The following is a 20,353-nucleotide window of genomic DNA, read 5'->3' as shown; positions in this document are numbered from 1 at the left end:
CAGGATGGAGAAGGATAGCATGAGACTTCATCATGCTACTCAGAAGGGGATATGACTGGGGATAAGGTTGTAGCTCAGTGGTGGAGCACTTGCCTAGTATACGTGAAGCCCTGGGTTCAATCCTCAGCACCACATAAAAATGGATAAATAAAATACAGATGGATATTATGTCCATCTATAACTTAAAAAAAAAATTTAAAAAGGGCATGCAACTTAAAATTTATAAATTATTTCCAGAATTTTCCATTTAACATTTTTTAGACCATAATTGCCTACAGGTAAATGAAACCACAGAACATGAAACTGCAAATAATGAAGGAATACTATATAGTAAGGGAATCTGCCAAAGTTCCATTGATCACTGATACACTCATCTACATGCTGTATGGACCAACACAAATGGAACCACAAGACACTAGTTTTCAAATACTTTTATTTTGAATACATATACTTAATGTCAAATGAACCAGTATCTTTGGGGGTCCTTTAGTCACTCGACCATTCTATAATTTTAAAATGAAACCTTTATTTACAGAGATAAATAACTACTATCAAAATTTTATATCGGCTTTTAAGTAAACCTTTAATTTTTAATACATCATTTTATAATGAGACATTTTAATATAATTTCAATATAATACTGAGTAATTATCTTTGGAATTTATCTTTTCCATTATTTTCCTTACTAAATGAGATTAAAATCTCTTAGTAAAAGATTTACACATTAATTAATACTAGTGTTTATAATGGTAAAGACACTAGCACTTTAGAAATAAATATTAGTTAAGAGAAAATTTAGATTAAATCAATAAACAAAGAAACTGATATTTTAAATGCTCATAAAATTATCTTGAATTATAAACAAATAAGGAGGCATAGTTAACTTAGGACTGAAAAAAGTAAAAAAGACAATTTAGATATCTCTTACCTGAGATTCTAAAATATTAAGAATCATAAACCATAAAAAATGGTACGATTTTAAAGCTCAGAAGTATACAGAATATCAATAAAGACCATAAAAGTATTTGATATTTAATTATGTCTCAACCTTTATTACTTAATAAACAGTTCTGTATACGGCTTTCAATTACTTTTTATTAACTGCTTCCAAAAACCGTAATAGGTGCAGGAATAGATTAATAATATCCATGTAGAGGCTGATGGCAGCTAATACATACTCTTCAGGTGACAGCTTATGCATCAGTGTGTGTGTGTCATAGATGATGAATCCACAGAAAAGAAGGGCTCCTACAGCAGCCAAGACCAACTCCACTGTCTCACTATAAAAAAAAATCTATAGGCAAGAGATTAAAGAAATATATTTGAGAATGGCAGTAACAGTACTTTAGTTATTTCTCCTAATGATCTATTGTCAATACATATTATGTTATACAATTTCAAATACAAATGTTAAAAGAGAAAGAGGCAAGGCAAGTTGAGCTTGCTTCTGTATGATGGAAAGATGGATGTATGAATGAATATCTGTTCATTCTTCCTTTCAATTAAATTACCTACTATGAATAGCAGCATTCTAAATACAAGTTATTTTAATATGTATTTCTTTTTCAGAATTAAATGTGCTACTTGGAGGTTGTCAGTTATTAAGTGAGAGCCTTTTTCTATGTAATTTAACTCATTTACCCATTCATAATATAACATAAGGCCTTGATTATTAAATGAGATTATTCCATAATCATTCTATATACAAATGTTCCAGATAATTACAACTAAGTGTCATCTAAGAGTAACTCCTCCAATTTTTTGAGGTTATTTCTATTGTCATTGCTGGAATTATGTTTCAGGTTAACTATTCTAAAAACAACTTACCTTCAAGAATCCTGCCAAGCATAAAATCCACAAAACAGCAAAAAGCCTATAAAAGAAAGTTTTAATAATTTAGAGTTCCTTGAAAAAAACCCAAAAACTGTAAACCCATTCCACATATTTTCTTTATTTATTTTTGGTACCAGGGATTGAACCTGGAGTGCTCAACCACGGAGCCACATCCCCAGCCCTTTGTTATATTTTATTTTTACGTTATATTTTATTTATTATATTTTATTTTGAGACAGGGTCTTGCTAAGTTGCTTAGGGCCTTGTTAAGTGACTGAGGCTGGTTTTGAACTCTAGCTCCTCCTGTCTCATCCTCCCAAGCAGCTGGGATTACAGGTATGTGCCGTGATGCCTGGCTCCATTCCACATTTTCTGAAATTCATACAGATTTGTGAAAAGAAATTAAAGCACAGGAATTCATAAATAACAAATGAAAACAATACCCATTTTATTTTTTAAAAAATGTTATTGAAAGTATAACTAACCAACAATTTTATGGTATACAAAACTAGTTAAGAGTATTATTTCTCAAGTTTTCAATTTTAGCACAAGGAAAATATTGACATAGGCAGGAACCATTAGAAGTATTTTCATTGAGATTTATAAAAAGTTCTAGTTTATTCATATACATAAATAATAATAAAGATAATTGCATTTTAAAACCAAATAATAATAGCAAGTTATTCTGTGAACATGCATACATATTAAAGTTCACAATGTACTTTTTTATTTTATTTTTATGTATTAGGGAACATAATTTATGCAGACAAATCTGCCACTTCTATAACTTTATGAGTTACCATTCACATTATAAACATAAAATATGTGACAAAGAACATCTAAGAAGTCTGTCTTTTGGTATCAAATATGTTGCTTCAGGCATAAGAAATTACACAAGCCTCCCTCCTTAAATAAAACCAGGAAAAATATATGAAACAAGAGATTTCACACAATGAACAACAACCAGCACAGGACAATCATTCCATAGGAATAAAAATTAGGGAAACAGAAATTTATAATTGTCCCAGCTAGAAAATTTTTAGGTCACAATGTCAGGTCAGGAACCCTATGGAACCTTTTAGTCTTCTCAAGTTGAAGAGACAAGAAATTAGAGGTTTGGGTGGTCAAGGTGGCTAGAATATGCAAAAAAAACCCCCAGTGACTAAAGAGCTGTACCGAAAGAAAAAGTAATCTCTGGTGGTATGTATTGTAGGGTTCCACTAGAATCTTTAGCTGGATACTGATCAATACATGCATGTGAAGACTGGACCAAAGCTATGGAAAAATGTACCACAGAGAGGCAGGAAGAACAATCCTTCAAGCTCATATAGGGATAGAATAGTTTGTATTCATACCAAGCAGGGTACAAAGATCTCCTAAATCATAGGGGATTGAATACTCCTTAGAAAGGTACTATGTTGGAAATGGGCCAAATTATTTCTAAAACTAAAAGCTGTTTTCTGCCTAACAGAGTCTCAGGAGATTCAGACAGTTTCCAAGGAATTTAACTTTGTTCTACATCCAGCAAGACAAAATATTTAAGGTGATACAAAAAAGTTGCCACATGTAGTTCTAAGATTCAATTCCTTTTGTGACAAGATTCTACAGGATAATAAGTGACGATAAATAAATAAAAATGATGTTGCAAAACCCATTATAGTTCTAAGTCAATATATAAAGCACTGCTACCATTATCTGCTGCTACCATATATTCACACATTTCAAATATACTTCTTTAGTCCCTACTAACTCCCATAAACAGGTAGGGATGAATAGCCTATACACCTTTTTGAATAAAATCTTTTTGCTCAATCTTTGTATCCCCTTTTGGCACTTAGCCTCCACAACCATTTTTTTAAGTTTCTTAAAAATGTATTTCTTGGGCTGGGTGGTGGCTTAGCAGTAGAGCGCTTGCCAAGCACATGCGAGACGCTGGATTCGATCCTCAGCACCACATAAAAATAAATATAAGGTATTGTGTCCAACTACAACTAAAAAAAAAATTATTTTTATATATATATATTTCTTAGCTGGGTGCAGTGGTACACGCCTGTAATATCAGCAGCTCAGGAGGCTGAGGCAGGAGTATCCTGAGTTCAAAGTCAGCCTCAGCAAAAGAGGCTGTCTCTAAATAAAATACAAAATAGGGCTGGGGATGTGGCTCAGTGGTCACGTGCCTCTGAGTTAAATCCATGGTACCAAAAATAAATAATAAAATGAAAATATTTCTTAGTTGTAGATGGACAACATACCTTTATTTTTTCTTTCTTTATTTTTATGTGGTGCTGAGGATTAAAACTAGTGTCTGATCTGCACCAGGTAAGCACTCCACCAGTGAGCCACAACTGCAGCCCCACCCCCCCCTCCACAACCATTTTGATTTTGACACTTCGGAAAAATTAGTGCCATTAAATTTTGTCTAAAACGCAATAAAATGCCACTCCAAAACTATGGTCAATATTATGATTTTTCTAGATAATTATCACATAGCAATATTCCATAGTGGATGGCAATAAAAGCACATCATAGAGAATCAGGCTATCCTCAAGCCGTAGTAAAGTGTTCAAGTGTTTTAAATATGACATTATTGAACTTGCATTTTGGAATTATCACCTAGTTACTTTATGGAAAATAGACTAGAAATTGGTAAGACTGGAGATAGCAAGGATGGTTACAGTAACACTGGTAAGAAACAACTTTGAAAGGGTTCTTTTCCCAGTATTATAGCAAACAAGGCTATTTAGACCAATTATGACATCATCCTCCATCTCCTCAAAAACTACCGAAGTGATGAATTAAAAAGAAACAAAAAAAAAAAAAAAAAAAGAAAAACTTCTTACAAGTATCAAATAACTGACCGTTTGGAAGGGAATTATCAAGCCACAATCTAGATAAAAGTAGAAATCCAAAGAAGTAATCATGGTACCACAGCTGGATTTACCTAAAGTGAATAACCTTAATGTCAGGGCAACCATGTATCAATCACCTCCCCATCCCCACCGAGAGACTATAAGGAAAGTTATCAATGCATAAAGCAAGGAAAAGGCACAGGGATCATTCCTAAATAATTGATATCCAAGCTGTCCCTTTACAGATTTGTAGTTCAAATTCACAACACCTGAATGGTTGGGAAAATATTGTGAACCATGAATTTAGTTTTAAGTGGACTCAATCTAGTAATTTTCTAGATGCCAGGTAGCAGAAAACCCAAAATATTATGGAAAAATGCACCAGCACTGTAGGGCTTAAAGAAATTCAACATACATTTTTTTAAATATATTTTTTTAGATGTTGATGAACCTTTATTTTATTCATTTATTTATATGTGGTGCTGAGAATCAAACCCAGTGCTTCCCACATGTATACAAGTACTCTACCACTCACCCATATCCCCAGCCCTCAACATAATTTTTTAAGGACAATTACCTAGTAAAAACCTAACACACAAGAAAATAAAATATAAAAATGATCAGAAATAGCAGCCAGTTGTACACAGACTTCATAAGTGTTTGGTCTTAGACTGATACATGATAATTTTAACATCGGTTTTATCAATAAATATGGATTTATTATGAAAAAGCTGAAATACAAGGGAAATTGTTTACTAGGAATTCAGGAGAGATATTAGAATGAATTGGAGGGAGAGGTGCAGTTGGGAGACAGGGATGAAAAGAGAACACAGAGCAAAGCTTTCTTTATGTATACCACAAAATATAAATGAAACGTTTTCCCAAAAAAAGCAAGAGAAAATACTGTTTCTCCCTAAACCAAACTTGATTCTAATAAAACTACTTAGGCAAATTGCATGACTATACTTTATCCCAACAGGGATTTCTGATAATCCGGTCTACCAGGAAACAAAAGGGAAGAGGAAAGAAAGTTTTGCAAGAGTAGACTTTTGTAAATATTTAGTATTGTTAATAGGAGAAAGAACAGAAAATGGTTGAGTGACTGTGTGGGAACAGGCCACTGTGAGCCACTGTATCTATACTTCTTACCAGATGAGGGCAACACACTACTATTATTCTAATATAAAGAATCATTACATATATTTATTTGTTTCAGGAAAGATACAAGTTAATCTAGATAGATCAAAAAGGTTTTTTTTTTTTAATGGTGTGACTCTACTTTGTTTTTTTTTAATTATATTTATTTTTTAGTTTTCGGCAGACACAACATCTTTGTTTGTATGTGGTGCTGAGGATCGAACCTGGGCCGCACGCATGCCAGGCGAGCACGCTACCGCTTGAGCCACATCCCCAGCCCCTCAAAAAGGTTTTAAAGTTCTTGGAGACAACTGTTCTGCCTTTGCCAAAGATGTGGATGGTTTTGGTAACATTTATGCCAAAACAAAGACTGACATAATTTTAGTAAATTCCACACTATTCATACAACACATAAGTATAGCTTCTCTGGAAAACCAATTTATGTATTTTTTTTTAATTCACTTCCTTTCACTATAAAAGGGAAGAAAATGACTCAAAGCCACTTTCCATTTCCTTGAATGCTCTGGGAAAGTAGGGCCTAATCCTAGTATTTTATTTACTTACATTTTAAGGCACGGAAAACTAAAGTATAAAAAAACACTCTCTCAAAACCACCTATAATATTAAAGACATCTATCTATTATATCCCAAAATATATAACTTACCCTGCTCCAAATTTGCTGAAATCTCTCTTAGATTGTAGAGTATATATGGTTAAACCGAGAAATACTGTAGTAGTCAGTACAAAAGCTTGCAGAATTATATATACATCGTAGAAAGTAACTGTAAAATTAAGAAATTGATTAAAATGTACATAAACATCCTCAATATAAAACTGTTATATTTAAAATAACATTTCATGTTATTTAACAGAAATGTTTCATTTCTCCTATACTACTCACCAATAAAAAAGGCTCCTTATTCAGAGATGGACTAGCTAACATTACATAACATTAATAGATAACAACACTAAAAGTAAGTTATTTTAATATTTCCTTTATGTTGAGAAGCTTCAATTCTACTTATTTTGGTATTTCTTAGCATTTTAATATTCTAATTCTTTTTTAAATGGTAAACAAAAATTATATTTAAAAATAGTAATGTCAAAATAGGAAGAGAGAAATATATAAACCATAAAGATTAACAATTTGCCATTATTGAGAGTAATAGTTAATGCCGAACTTTTTTGGTACCCAAGGCTAACCATTTTAAAATAATCAGAATTGTTATTAACTCACTGAAATATTTTACTTGAAGTATTACACAGAGTACATTTGTGTAATGTAATTTGACATTTGGCTTCTGAATTCACTTAATACAAAATATAGAAACAGAAATTACTGCTGTTTCTTGTAGTATCACTTAGTGAATAAAACATGAAGGTACAGCAGTAGACGCGGTTCAATGCAGGCGATTCTTAGGAAGCTAAACTCGTGATGAAAAGCACACAGCTCAAAATAAATGTTCTCAATTCTTCTGAATTTCCTTTAAATTAGGGAAAAGATCAGCCATGGTTGTCTTATTTTTTTTATAAATATGTAAATAGAAATGAAATATTGTTCTCCATTCCTTTAGTTTTCCTTAAACTTTTCCACTTCCTCTAAGCTCTGCTGAACTATGTAAAGTATAAACATTTGATTTTTGCTTATATCTTAGGCAATCTTTATCTTATGCTATATTTTTAAAATACAACATTCCATGCTATTAAACTTTAACCCCAAGTTTTTTTTACCTGAAAGATTTATCTACATTATAAAAGGTTACTATAACAAAAAGAAGCACAATTATGACTTACCCACAACTGCCACAGTCAGAGCTTCCAACAGTGTCTAAGAAAAAGAAAGTGAAATTAACAAATGCATGTAAAATATATACCACTTCATTTATATTTTCTAATTTCTAGTAGGTCAATGGGATTCTGTGTGCATGATCTCATTTTTGCTTCAGAGCAGTCTGGTGAAGCATGTGAGACAGTTATCAAGCCCACCATAATGAAAATTATGTGAGAATATTTAAACTCTAAATATGGTTCCATGACCCTCTAAGCCCTAATCAAATTTTTCATATCTGTAATAGTGGAAATAATACAGAAAATTCTATTTTTCTTACTAAGATAATGAAATATAAATGATACTGCAAATCATGTGTTTTATAAAAACCTCAGTATCTAACAAATACAAATATAAACATAAAATATTTAGGTAGTACTTCGGTGTGTAAGTCTTAAAACTGTCTCTCTTCCCTAGTAACATAATTTTTACATGGACACCTGGCTGTTCAGATTTAACATTACAATTTCAGTCTCCCTTGTTGCTAGGCCTGGTTATATAACTATACTGTAGCTAATTTAAGGTGAGTAGAGAAGGATACATTTTCCAGATTGTGCTCTAAAAGAACAAAGCTTGCTCTTTTCTCTTTTTCTTTTCTTTTTCCTTCCTTCTTTTTTTTCTTTCCTTTTCTTTTCTTTTGCAACTGACACTATGTGGATATGGAGGTGAGCTGTCTTATACCATGCAATATGTTAAGAATGCATAAACTGAAACAGGAACCTGGGGGTTGTTAAATAGTCAAAATAGTCATTCAAATTTTTATATAAAAGAGAAACAAACTATCTTGTCTAAGTTGTTATTATTTTTAACTTGTTATTATTTTTAACTTTTAAAAAACATTTTTAGTTGTAAATGGACACAATACTTTTATTTTATTTATGGTGCTGAGGATGGAACCCAGTGCCCCAGGCATGTAAGGCAAGCTGAGCCACAACCCCAGTCCTAACCTGTTACTCTGACATTGTTTAAGCCATGTAACAAGAAGCTGAATCCATATTTAAATAAAAATTGGAGGATATTGAGCCTTGTCCTCTAGCCTCTCTTTCCGCTTAACTATATTTATATTATTTTTACTTTGTCTTACATTCTTACTCTAGATAGACTTTTATCAACCATTGGGTCAACCACATTGCAAAGGCAAAGCCCAAAGTAACAGGAGTGGCTGTATAATCATACTTATGGTAGAAGGATTCCCTGTACTTCATCCTACCTGAAATCAACAAATTATCAGAATCAGAGCAAAAATGGTATTTAAAATTGTTCATAGATATGGAGGCAATGAAGCTGCTGCCATATTTTAATGTTGTTGGTATTGCCAGGGAAATGGTGGCAAAGATGATAAAAACATTTTTTTTCCCTAGGCAATATAATTGTGCTACATTCTTGATATTTGTGACGTGATTTTAGGGAAGAAATCCCACACCATATTTAAATGTATGAAGGAGATAGAACAATATAAATAGGAGTAAAGATAAAACTAGAAAAAGATAATGTCACCCCAAAATAACACCTTCCTTTAAAACACACACACACACACACACACACACACACACACACACACACACAGAGGTTTTATAGGACAGGGTAAGATTTGCTTCTTTCTTATTTTGGTGCAACAAGACAGAAACAAAATCGAACAAACAAAAGGCCAAAAATCTAGTAGACAGAGGTCACTGAATAATCTGAGGAGATGTATTTTACATATTTCCTTATCTGTTAAACCTCTTCTAGTTATGGGCATGTCAAATAGGTTTGGCAATAAGTGAACATTTTTCTTATAAGCATTTGGCTGATGATTTTCAAGTGAGGCCTCTCCACTGAGTAAAAACTGGCCTATGACTTCTTTCTTCATAGAAATCAGTCCTTGTTAAAAGAAACTGTGAAAAGGAAATCCATATCATCCCATTTTTTGGTGCCTCCTTCATCTGTCCTAGCACATAGCTAACTGGGCCAGAAGCTAGAATCTGGCCCGTGGACTAGCAATCCAGAATTGTCTAACAATCTACAATGGGACCTGTACCAAAACTAACTATGCCCATCAGGTTCTTTCTTACTCAGGAAACCAGATTCTAGATAATGAAGCTATGGCAGCAGGAGCTAAAGCTGAAAGGTAACTGAACTATGTGTGGGCCAACGATGGTCATGTTAAAATGAAAGACCAAAAAAGAAAACAATGTTTAAGGACAGTTGTGAGAGAGATGTGACAGGACAAGAGGAAAGAGACCACAAACTGGTGCCACTGAATTCCCTACAACAGCATAATTTCTAGAACCTTTCTCTAGTTCCTCTTGTTAAGATCTGATGGGTTTGGATTGGTTCTTAGACTCTTATATTCTTAAAATAAACTTATAGTATTTGAGATAACTTACGTTTGGACTGATAACCTTATAAACAGAAGAGCTTAAGATTTAAATGAATAACCTCTCTTATAATTGAAATTTCTAAAGTCATGAGCTTTTTCTTCTTATATTAACCCAAATCCATTATCAGAAATCACAACTTCCTTTAGTTCGGAGCACTTTAATCTGATCCATAGCTTTTTCACTATTACTTGAGACTTGTCCTCAAGCCTCTTTTTCTCCTTAATTACATTACCTCTATTTTGTCTTAAAAAGTAGACTCCCTCTACCTAGATTTTATCCACTTGATAGACCACATCACAAAGGCAAAGTGAGAATTAATAGCAGTGGCTGTTATTTACTACAAATATTCTTATTTTTAGTTTGTAATGTTTTGGAGTAAATTTTCAGGTTAGAAACCAAAATCATACTGGTGATGAGATGAAACAAAATAATGTAAAAATATGTTGAGTTTTACCAATCTTACTCAAACTCAAGAGATTTTATAGGCAGTATGGCCATAGCATTATGAATATCCCAGATCTGTCTATAGGTGGCAAATGGGGTTTTAATTTCTACCTCTATTTCAACAAACACGACTTGAAGTTAAGTTCTCCTATCTATGAATTTTAAACAAATTGGTAAAGAACATCATTTGAGGACAATGGTCTTTTAAAAGAATAGAGCAACAAAAACAAGTGACACTGGGGACTGGGACTGTGGCTTAGTGGTACAGCACCTGCCTAGCATGTATGAGGCACTCAGTTTGATCCTCAGCACCACATAAAAATGAAATAAAGGTACTAGATCCACCTACAACTAAAAAAAAAAAGAAAAGAAAAGAAAAAGTGACACCGATCAGCTAAAAATAAAGAATTTGATTTAATTTCTATAAAATTAAGGTTCTAATAATAAATACTCCCCCATCATAAAATATAAAGGTAGAAAGTATCACAGGGATTCTGTTAATATTTTCATTTTATATTTGAGACAAATGAGATACAGAAAGGTTAAATGCCTTGCCACATGTCACATTAACAGGTAGTTACAAAGCTAGGTCATCTGGTTCCGATTTTTTTTTTTAATATTTATTTTTTAGTTGTAGTTGGACACAATACCTTTATTTTTATTTATTTATTTTTATGTGTCACTGAGGATCGAATCCAGGGCCTCAAATGTGCTAAGCAAGCGCTCTTATTACTAAGTCACAATCCCAGCCCCTGATTTGGTATTTTTTCCATCTTATCCTAGTTAAAAACAATAGCAACTACAACAACAACAAAACCCATAAACTTTGACAGTGACAAGTGTTTAAAATTCTAAAATCCTACAAAATTACTAGTGATTTCTTATACTACCCTAACTAAAAATAAAACTCCATTTTGTTCTGTCATCGTTATATCTGTTTTTGCATCCAATTAAGTAAATACTTTGAAAACCCTTATTGTTAAAGAAGCAGACATCACCAAAGTACTCACAAATCCAAAAAGCAGGTACAGGTTAAGAGGATGTTTATGTCTGTTTAAGGTCAATGCAAAAATCAAACCCAGAGATCCGAGGGCAAACACCAAAATCAAGGCAGGACTGAAAGACATAATATTACAAAAAAGTTTCAAGTTTAAAAATACCATGAATAGTGTTAGCCAATTTAATAAAATTTATCTATATATTTTGTGTTTTCCTAAAAGTATAAGAAAAAATCTGGAATGATCCACATCAAGCTATCAAAATAAATTATTCTTATATCTGGGAAACTTGAGAGGGATAAGGTGGGGAGGAACAGGACAGAGCCCACAGGAATTCGGAAAGACTTTCCTTTTGTATTTTTTGAACTTCACCTGTTTAAGTAATGTCTGTAATTAGCATACTAGTTGCATAAATAAAATGCAATAAATGAAAGATACTAAATAGTAAATAAATTTTATATATAACTAACTTCACCATCTGGGTATACTTTTAGATTATTTTATCTCAAATAGCAAGTAAGATTTTCTTTTGGTAGGGAAAGTGGAGACAAAACCTCTTTACTTTTATAAAACTATTCTTTATTTTCCCTTTCCTTTAACTATATAAAACATATTATTTTTAGTCATAGGGATAATTATGTTGGAAGTAAAATTTTAATTAGGGATGGATAAAGTAGAACTCTTCTGGAAACTTCTCAATAAAGTTATACTAGTTATGAGCCAAAACTAAAATGAATGCACATTTATTAAGTACCTGTTTTTCAAACACTGTCTTAGGCTTTGTGGGCAGAGCAGATAGTCTAATAAAGTAAAAATAATTAAGACTTCAAACTACCTGCAGTAAAAATTTTTAATGGTATTCCAAGAGAACAACCTTAACCCTAATAAACCATAAACTAAAAAGAGATAAATTACCATGCTGTGAAACATTTTTGTTCATCAAAAACAAAACTAATTTTATAGGCGTTTACAGAAAAGAATTGAATTGTGTTTGCATATATCCTTTTGATCATATGTAATGTCTGAAAATGATTTATCCTATTACTTTACCTTTCATGTACAAAGGTCCTTATAGACTCAAAGGATAAGAACACTGTAGAGGTCACCGTAGTTAAGAGAACTTGCAGAGAAAGTATGGTGTAGACTTTTCTGAGGAAAGCTAAAAAAGAAAAATATTACACGTGATTATTTTCTTAAGGATTTATAGAGAACTATAAGACCAAATTTCTTTTAGAAAAATTGTTTTTACATGCATTCTTTCCTAAATCTTAGAGTTATCACTAACTAAAACTAGTAAAAAAGGAAAAGCCTCCAAAGTAATTAAAAACCCATAGGGTATATATAATCCTCCCAAAAAATATGAGCTTAAAAAATTAAATTAACTGGCCAGATTGTGTTTTCATCAAAACAAAAGGAAAGTGCCAAATGCCTATTTGTACACAACAGCATACAAAGAAGCAAATGATTAAAATCAGAACAGTTTTACAAAATGGCTATTTGTCAGCTAATTCTCATCCACTCCTAGTACTTGTGGACCAGTTCTTAATTACTCTAAAGTAATGGTCTATGTTACTGTTGAATATAATCTGAGAATGCCTAAAAAATGGTTCAAAAGACATGTACTAGAAAGCTGAGATACAATACCAATCCTCCTCAAACTCTTCCAAAAAATTGAGGAGAAAACACTTCAAACTCATTCTGTGAGACCAGCATTACTCTGATATCAAAGCCAAAGGTACTATAAGAAAACTATAAAGCAATATGCTTGATGAATATTAATGCAAAAATCCTCAACACAACACTAGCAAACAGGATTCAAGAATACATTAAATGGACTATATGTCATGACCAAATGGGATTTATTCCTGAGATGTAAAGATTGTTCAATATATGAAAATCTATTGATGTGGTTACAGTATGATGGTGTGGAAGAGAAACATGATCAACTTAATTTATGCAGAAAAAGCATATGGCAAAAGTTCCATATACTTTCATGTTGTAAATACTCAATAAACTAAGTCTTGAAAAACTACCTTTTCCAATAAAGGCCACAGATGAAAAGCCCACACTAACATCACACATGGTGAAAAACTGCATGTTCTTCCTCTAAGACAGGAATAAGTCAAGGGTGCCTATTTTTGCCACTGCTATTCAACATAGCACTGAAAGTCCCAACCAAAGCAACTGGTCAAGGAAAAGAAATAAAGACATCCAAAATGGAAAGAAAGAAGTACAATTATGTCTGTTCACATTAACATAAATGTGGATCTTACATAAAAAAACTCTAAAAATTTCATAATAAATGAATTAAGCAAGTCGTGAGAGAGAATGTTAACTAGCAGAAGTCAGTTGCATCTCTCTACACTCACAGGAGAAAGCTGAAAAGGATATTAAGAAAACAATTCTATTTGGAATTGCATTAACAAGAATAAAACATTTAGAGAAAAACCTAACCAAGAAGACAAACATGAAAAACTATAAAACATTCCTGAAAGAAATTACAAAAGACAAAAAATAGAAAGATATCCTATGTTCACAGAAGACTTAATATTAAGATATACTATCCAAAACGGTCTAGAGATTCTATGCAATTCCTATCAAAAATTTCCTCAGTGTTGTTGGCAGAAACAGAAAATTCATCCTAAAATTCACATGGAATCTCAAGGAATCACAAATAGCAAAAAAATATTTAAGGGTTGGGGTTGTAGCTCAGTGGTAGAGCACTTGTCTCACAATATATAAAGATATTGTATCCATCTATAACTAAAAAATTAAAAAATAAAAATATTTAAAAAGAACAAACTTTCTCACATTTCTTGATTTCAAAACTCATTACAAAGCTACAGTAATCAAAAGAGCATGGCATTGGCATACAGACAGACACATAGATCAATGGAATAAAACCTTGTACATATCAAAAAAATCACTCCATGGAAAAAAGATAAAAGTCTCTTTAATAAATGATGCTGGGAAAATTGGATATACACATGCAAAAAGAATGAAGTTGAACCCTTACTTAACACCACATACAAAAATTACCTAAAGATGGATCAAAGACCTAAATAAAATACCTAACACCATTAAAGTCTTAGAAGAAAACAAGGAAAAAATGTCATGCATTGGGCTTGGCAATATGGTTTCTTGAACATGACACCAAAGAACACAGGCAACAAAAGGAAACTTAGATTAAAGGACTAGATTTTTAAAAAAATCTGTATATCAAAGGGCATAATCAATGGAGTAGAAAGGCAACTCACTGAATGGGTTGCAAATTATATTTAATAAAGGGTTAATATCTAGACTATGTAAAGAAATTCTAGAATTTAACAACAGAAAACAAATAATCTGATTCAAAAATGGACAACATCTAGTGAATAAGAAGATTAGTTATGACTGGGAAAAATAATTGTGAAAGGGGTATCTGATAAAGGGCTATTATTCAAACTAAACAAGAACTCTTAAAACCCAACAATAAGAAAACAACCTTACTAAAATATGGATAAAAGACTTGAATAGACACCTCACTAAAGAAAACAGGTAGCAAATAAACATATAAAAAGATGCTCAATATCATGATACTAGAGAATTTCAAATTAAAGCAATGAGCTACAACTACGCCCCTATTAAAACAGCCAAAATCCAAAATACTGACAACATCAAATTCTGGTGAAGATGAAGCATAAGAACGATCATTCATTGCTAACGGGAATGCAAATTGTGGAATATAGTTTGGCGCTTTCTTACAAAACTAAATATACTTTAATTCATGTGACCCAGCAATTGTACACCTTGGTATTTACCCACGTGAGCTGAAAACATGTTCACACAAGAACCTGCACATGAATTTTACAAAACAGCTTTATTTATAACTGCTTCAAAACTTGGAAGCAGTCAAGATGTCCTTCAGAAGATGAATTAATAAACTGGTATATCTAAACAATGGAATATTCTTCAGAATAAAAAGGAAATGAGGGCTGGGGTTATAGTTCAGTTGGTAGAGCGCTTGCCTAGCATGAGTGAGGTACTGGGTTCAATCCTCAGCACACATAAAAATAAAATATAGGTATTGTGTCTATCTACCATAATACGTGTGTGTGTGTGTATAAAGTAAATGAGCCATTGAGCATGAAAGGGCATGTAGAACCATCTTAAATGGGTATTATAGTAGTAAGTAAAAGAAGACAATCTGATAAAATTACACATTGTATGATTTCAACTATGCTTCCAAAGGATTCTGGAATGTTTTAGCATTATGGAAAAGGCAAAATTATGGAGACAGGAAAAGATGAATGATTGCCAGAGGATAGCCAGGAGGGAGAGATAAGCAGGCTGAGCACAGAGAATTTTTTAAGGCAGTGAAAACTATCCTGTATGATTCTATAATGGCAAACAGATGTCATCATACTTTTGTCAGAATCCATAAAACATATAATATCAAGAGCAAACCCTAGTATGAACTATGGACTTTGGCTGATTCTATATCAACCTAGATTCATTGACTGTTGCAAATATACCTCCCTGGTGTAGGATATTGATTCAGGCAAGAGACTTTGTAGGGCAGCAAGGGATATGTAACAAATCTGTAACTTCTGCTCAATTTTGCTATGAACCTAAAATTGCTTTAATAAAACCTATTTTCTAAAAACTTAGGCAAAGGACTTGAATAAAATTTCTCCAAGGAATATAGACAAATGGCCCACAAGCATACTTTAAAAATGTTCACTATCACTATCATTGGGGAAATACAAATCAAAATGAAAATGAGTTATCACTCTACAATCATTTGGATGACTATTTTCATTTAAACACACATGGAAAATAATATGTATTGGCAAGGATGTGAAGAAATCTGAACCCTTGTATGTTGTTGGTGAGAATATAAAATGGTATGGCAGTTCCTTAAAAAATTAAAAATACATTTACCATATAATCCAATAATTATATTTCTGGATGTATATTCAAAATAAAACAGGGTCTCAAGAGATAATTGCACATCTATATTCATAACAGCCTTCACAATGGCAAGAGATAGAATTAATGCAAATACTTCCATCAATGGATGGATAAATAAAATTTGTTATATACATACAATGTAATATTATTCAGCCTAAAAAGGAAATTCTGACATGTGTTCAACATGGATGCACCTTAAAGATATGCTAATTGAAATAATTCAGTTAACAAAAAGTCAATGTGTTTATGATTCCATTCATGAGGTATTTATTTAGGGGGGGATTAAACTCAAAGGCACTCAACCACTGAGCCATATTCCCTGCCCTATTTTATTTTATTTAGAGACAGGGTCTCACTGAGTTGCTTAGTGCCTGGCTTTTGCTGAGGCTGGCTTTGAACTTGTAATCCTCCTGCTTCAGCCTCCTGAGCTGCTGGGATTACAGGCGTTGGCCAGGGTGCTTGGCCATATGAGGTATTTAGGGTAGTTAAATTTTATATACAAGAAGTATAATGATGGTGATGGTGGTGGTGGTGGTGGTAAATTCTGGAGATTGGAAGTACAACGATGTGAAAATACTTAATACTATTGAAATGTACACTTAAAAATGGTTAAGATGGTAATTTGGTAATTTTTTGTTATGTTTGTTTTGCCACAATTTAGAAAACAAATTTAATGCTGAGCTCATTTATTAAAATAATTTCAAAACTCAATCCCTGAAATATCAATGCTAAGCACCCAGATTTTTTATAATATATCAGAACTATCTTCATAATTCCTTTTCCAGAACCAGTGCCAGCTGCCCAGACAGGATGAAAATCTGGGCAGCTTCTAAGATCAAGAGGATGAACTAGGGCAGACAATGAATTCCACTTACATGACACTGAGCCCTTTAAATTCGAAATAATGTCGGCCCACAGGATTCTGTATAACAATCTAAAACTAACATGGGCCTTTAGACTTGAGTTAGGAAGTTTCTATTTCCAGCATCTGCCCCAGTAATAGTCAAACATGTTGAATTCTAGGCCTTGCAAAGAAAATAGAGCAACAGATAAGGTCTGGGCCTGAAGGAGCTTGCAGTGGAGCAAAGCAGACAGACAAGAAAATAAAGACTTTCAACGTGTTTACGCCCCTTAAAGCAAACACATCAAGTAAGTGGCTCCATATGGGTGGACGTCATAAGGCTCACATAGTTAACTGATTTTCATCAAAGTGACCCTTCCATTCTTTTAATTTAAAGATGCCAAATTGAGGCTGCTGCGGTTTTCGGGCGCCCGCTGCTGCTCCGTGGGCTCCGGCTCCGCTCCGGAGCTCAGCACCCAGCGACTCCGAGCGACGCTGGGAAACTGAATCCCGGGAGCCCCAGCTCCCAGGGGAGACGCCGGCCTCTGCGGGCCGGCGGGGCAGCACCTACCCATTCGGATGTGCACGCTGGCGGAGGCCACGCAGCTGCCATAGTTGAAGTCATCCTCGATTGAGGAGCAAGGGTAGCGGGGGTCAGGGTCGCCCATGGCGACAACACAACCCCTTCACTCCTGGGCGGACCGAGCCAGGGAGACCACAGTGACCACAACGGCCTTCAACCTGCTTCCGGGATGAAGCGATCAGCCAGAACTAGCCGAGCTGCCTCGGTGGGACGAGCCCCGAGCTGGTCGATGACCTCACGTTAAAGATTGCAGTTAGTCTGAAAAAAAGGAGATTGCTGCAGGTTCGGATAAGAGAGAAAACGGGTAGCACTTCCACAAGTCATCTACAGGGAAACTTTTCTCATTTTTTTTTCTCAACAAATGTTTAGATCCTCTCTCCAGGAAAGTTGCTAAAAGTGTTAAAAGAGTATAAATACCCACTTCATTCGTTCACTTCAATAATCATACCAGAGAGCTTTTAATTGTATCATTATTAATAATAATCCAACATTTATTGGGCACTTTCTATTAACCATACTTTCTGAGTGAAAAAAATGCTCATTCTTGAAAGGCAACAAGAGCCAACCGGAGAACAGTGATGTGGGTAGGTTCTCAAGGAACCATTTGCAAAGACTGAGAGGACAAAGCTTAGTCAGTGTAGGGAACAGATGGCAAAGACTGAGACTGGATAAAGTTCAGATCCCTGACTGCCAATGTACATACAGCACATTGGAATAGGTCATAATCAAAAGCAGGGAAAGGAGGATAGTGTACTACGAGAGAAGATGGTGGCAAATACAGTGGATCAAAATATTCATGATTTTGTTGTCATTTCTGTACAAACATGAGGTGTAGACATGCCCAGAATAATACCATCCCAAGTTCCCTTTGATAGGGGACAGACAGATGCAAGTAGTGGGAACATGAGATTAAGCGGAAAAGTCTATAAAATGGGCCTCCTGTGCTGCCCTGAACCCCACATGCTTTCTTTTCCAAGAAGCAATTTACCTTCAGCCTAGGTTGGCTTAAGTGGCCAGGATTTGTCACATTCTTCAACAAACTACCTGTTTTCTGCAGGAGAAATGCAGGTTAGAAATAATGTTGATAAGAACACAAGTTACCCTGAAGGGGAATACTTTTGCAACCCCTTTCACAGTTCAGATCCTGAAACTTGGGGAAAGATAAGAATAATTCCTTTTAATCATAAGATCTGTAAGAATTTATGGTTAAGAATCCAATTAGAACCAACCATCATGGGCCAGAGTTGTCATGGCAGTGGGAACTTGAAAGTCTGATGTCATCTAGCTGTCAGTAAGAAGTCAAGAGGTGGACCTGCATGGGAGTCTCTGAAAACTTCTCTGGGATTGCCAATAAAACTGGAGTACTGGAAAGGCACACTGTCCCTCTCCTCTCTGAGAGGATCCATTCTCTCCCTTGAGAATGTATCCTTTACTGTTCCTATACCTTCTAATAAATACATTGCCTATTACTGAATGACCTGTCTGGAATCTTTCTGACTTGAATGCAAGAATCAGGATTTGAGGAAGGGGTGGTTCTTCGTGATGTCTCAGTTTCCCAGAAGAACCCAGCTCTGTAACATCTTGAAATGTTTTTGATGCACTTACTTTGCTTCACACACATTGTTCAGTCCTTGTTTTAGCCTAAGCACCCAAAAGACCAAAAGGCAAATGAGACTGAGAATAGTTGAGGAACAGTCTATTCTGAAATTAAATCCTTAATGCTATCAATAGCTTTTATCATTAGTTTCTCAAAATCTGCTCCCTCAGTTTAGATAAGAAAGTTATCCTTTGACAATAAAGAATTTACTCACAGGCATGGAATCCAATAGCTTAGTATCGTATTGTTCCTCTATTTCTTCTAAAGCTATAATTTTAAGGAAAGTATTTTGTAAATAAAAATCTCTGCTCTAAAATAAATTTTAGTGGTTGTAAAGACCTATCTATATGCTTCCTCTTCTTTCTGTCTGCTCCTCTTTCTCTTCTAGTCATCTAATATTTGTTTTACAACCCCCTAGTTAAAATCTACTGTGGACTATTCTTAGACTATAATTCTGTCCTTATCCCTGGATTAGCTAGAAAACACATACTTTTTTTGTTTTTGTTTTTGCTTGTGGATAATAACCTGCATTTAATACTAAAGGCAGTAGAGATATAAAATGCAACTATCTTTCCATTTTTAAAATTGTTTTATCTACAACTCAACTTTAAGGGCCAGAGTATAGGAGGTTTATAAGTCTTATGGATTACTAAAAAAGAGCCTGAGGTTTTAGAGTCAAATAAATTTGAGTCTGAAATTTAATACACTTGCTTTCAAGCACCTAAATCAATATCTCCAGGCATAACTCCAAATGTAAAATAAAAATTTGAATATGTAAACTGCAGAGTGCTAGAGTTTTAAAGGAGATACCGTGTAAAGCTTTCAGCTCTGCGATTGTAGGTATTCAATAAAGTTACCTTTCTCCCTCATTGAATCTTACAAGAAAGATAGGAATGATTGCTATTTAGGAATGGGGAGATTATCAG

The 20,353-nt window shown here is 33.9% G+C and overlaps 1 protein-coding gene across 1 annotated transcript; it reads right to left on the bottom strand.

Annotated features, from left to right (window-relative positions):
• Positions 1-416: 416 nt before the first annotated feature.
• Tmbim4 (transmembrane BAX inhibitor motif containing 4) lies at positions 417-18,023 on the bottom strand. The gene is made up of 7 exons (XM_005328707.5): positions 17,819-18,023; positions 12,504-12,612; positions 11,466-11,571; positions 7,615-7,648; positions 6,485-6,602; positions 1,828-1,873; positions 417-1,294 (listed from the first exon to the last, which is right to left on the bottom strand). The coding sequence occupies exons 1-7, from the start codon at positions 17,913-17,915 to the stop codon at positions 1,088-1,090; spliced, it is 717 nt and encodes a 238-aa protein (XP_005328764.1). The 5' UTR covers positions 17,916-18,023; the 3' UTR covers positions 417-1,087.
• Between the last annotated feature and the right edge of the window lie 2,330 nt (positions 18,024-20,353).

This window comes from Ictidomys tridecemlineatus, chromosome 6 (assembly GCF_052094955.1).
Source record: "Ictidomys tridecemlineatus isolate mIctTri1 chromosome 6, mIctTri1.hap1, whole genome shotgun sequence".
Lineage (NCBI taxonomy): Eukaryota > Metazoa > Chordata > Mammalia > Rodentia > Sciuridae > Ictidomys > Ictidomys tridecemlineatus.
This window is presented reverse-complemented; position numbering and strand designations above follow the sequence as displayed.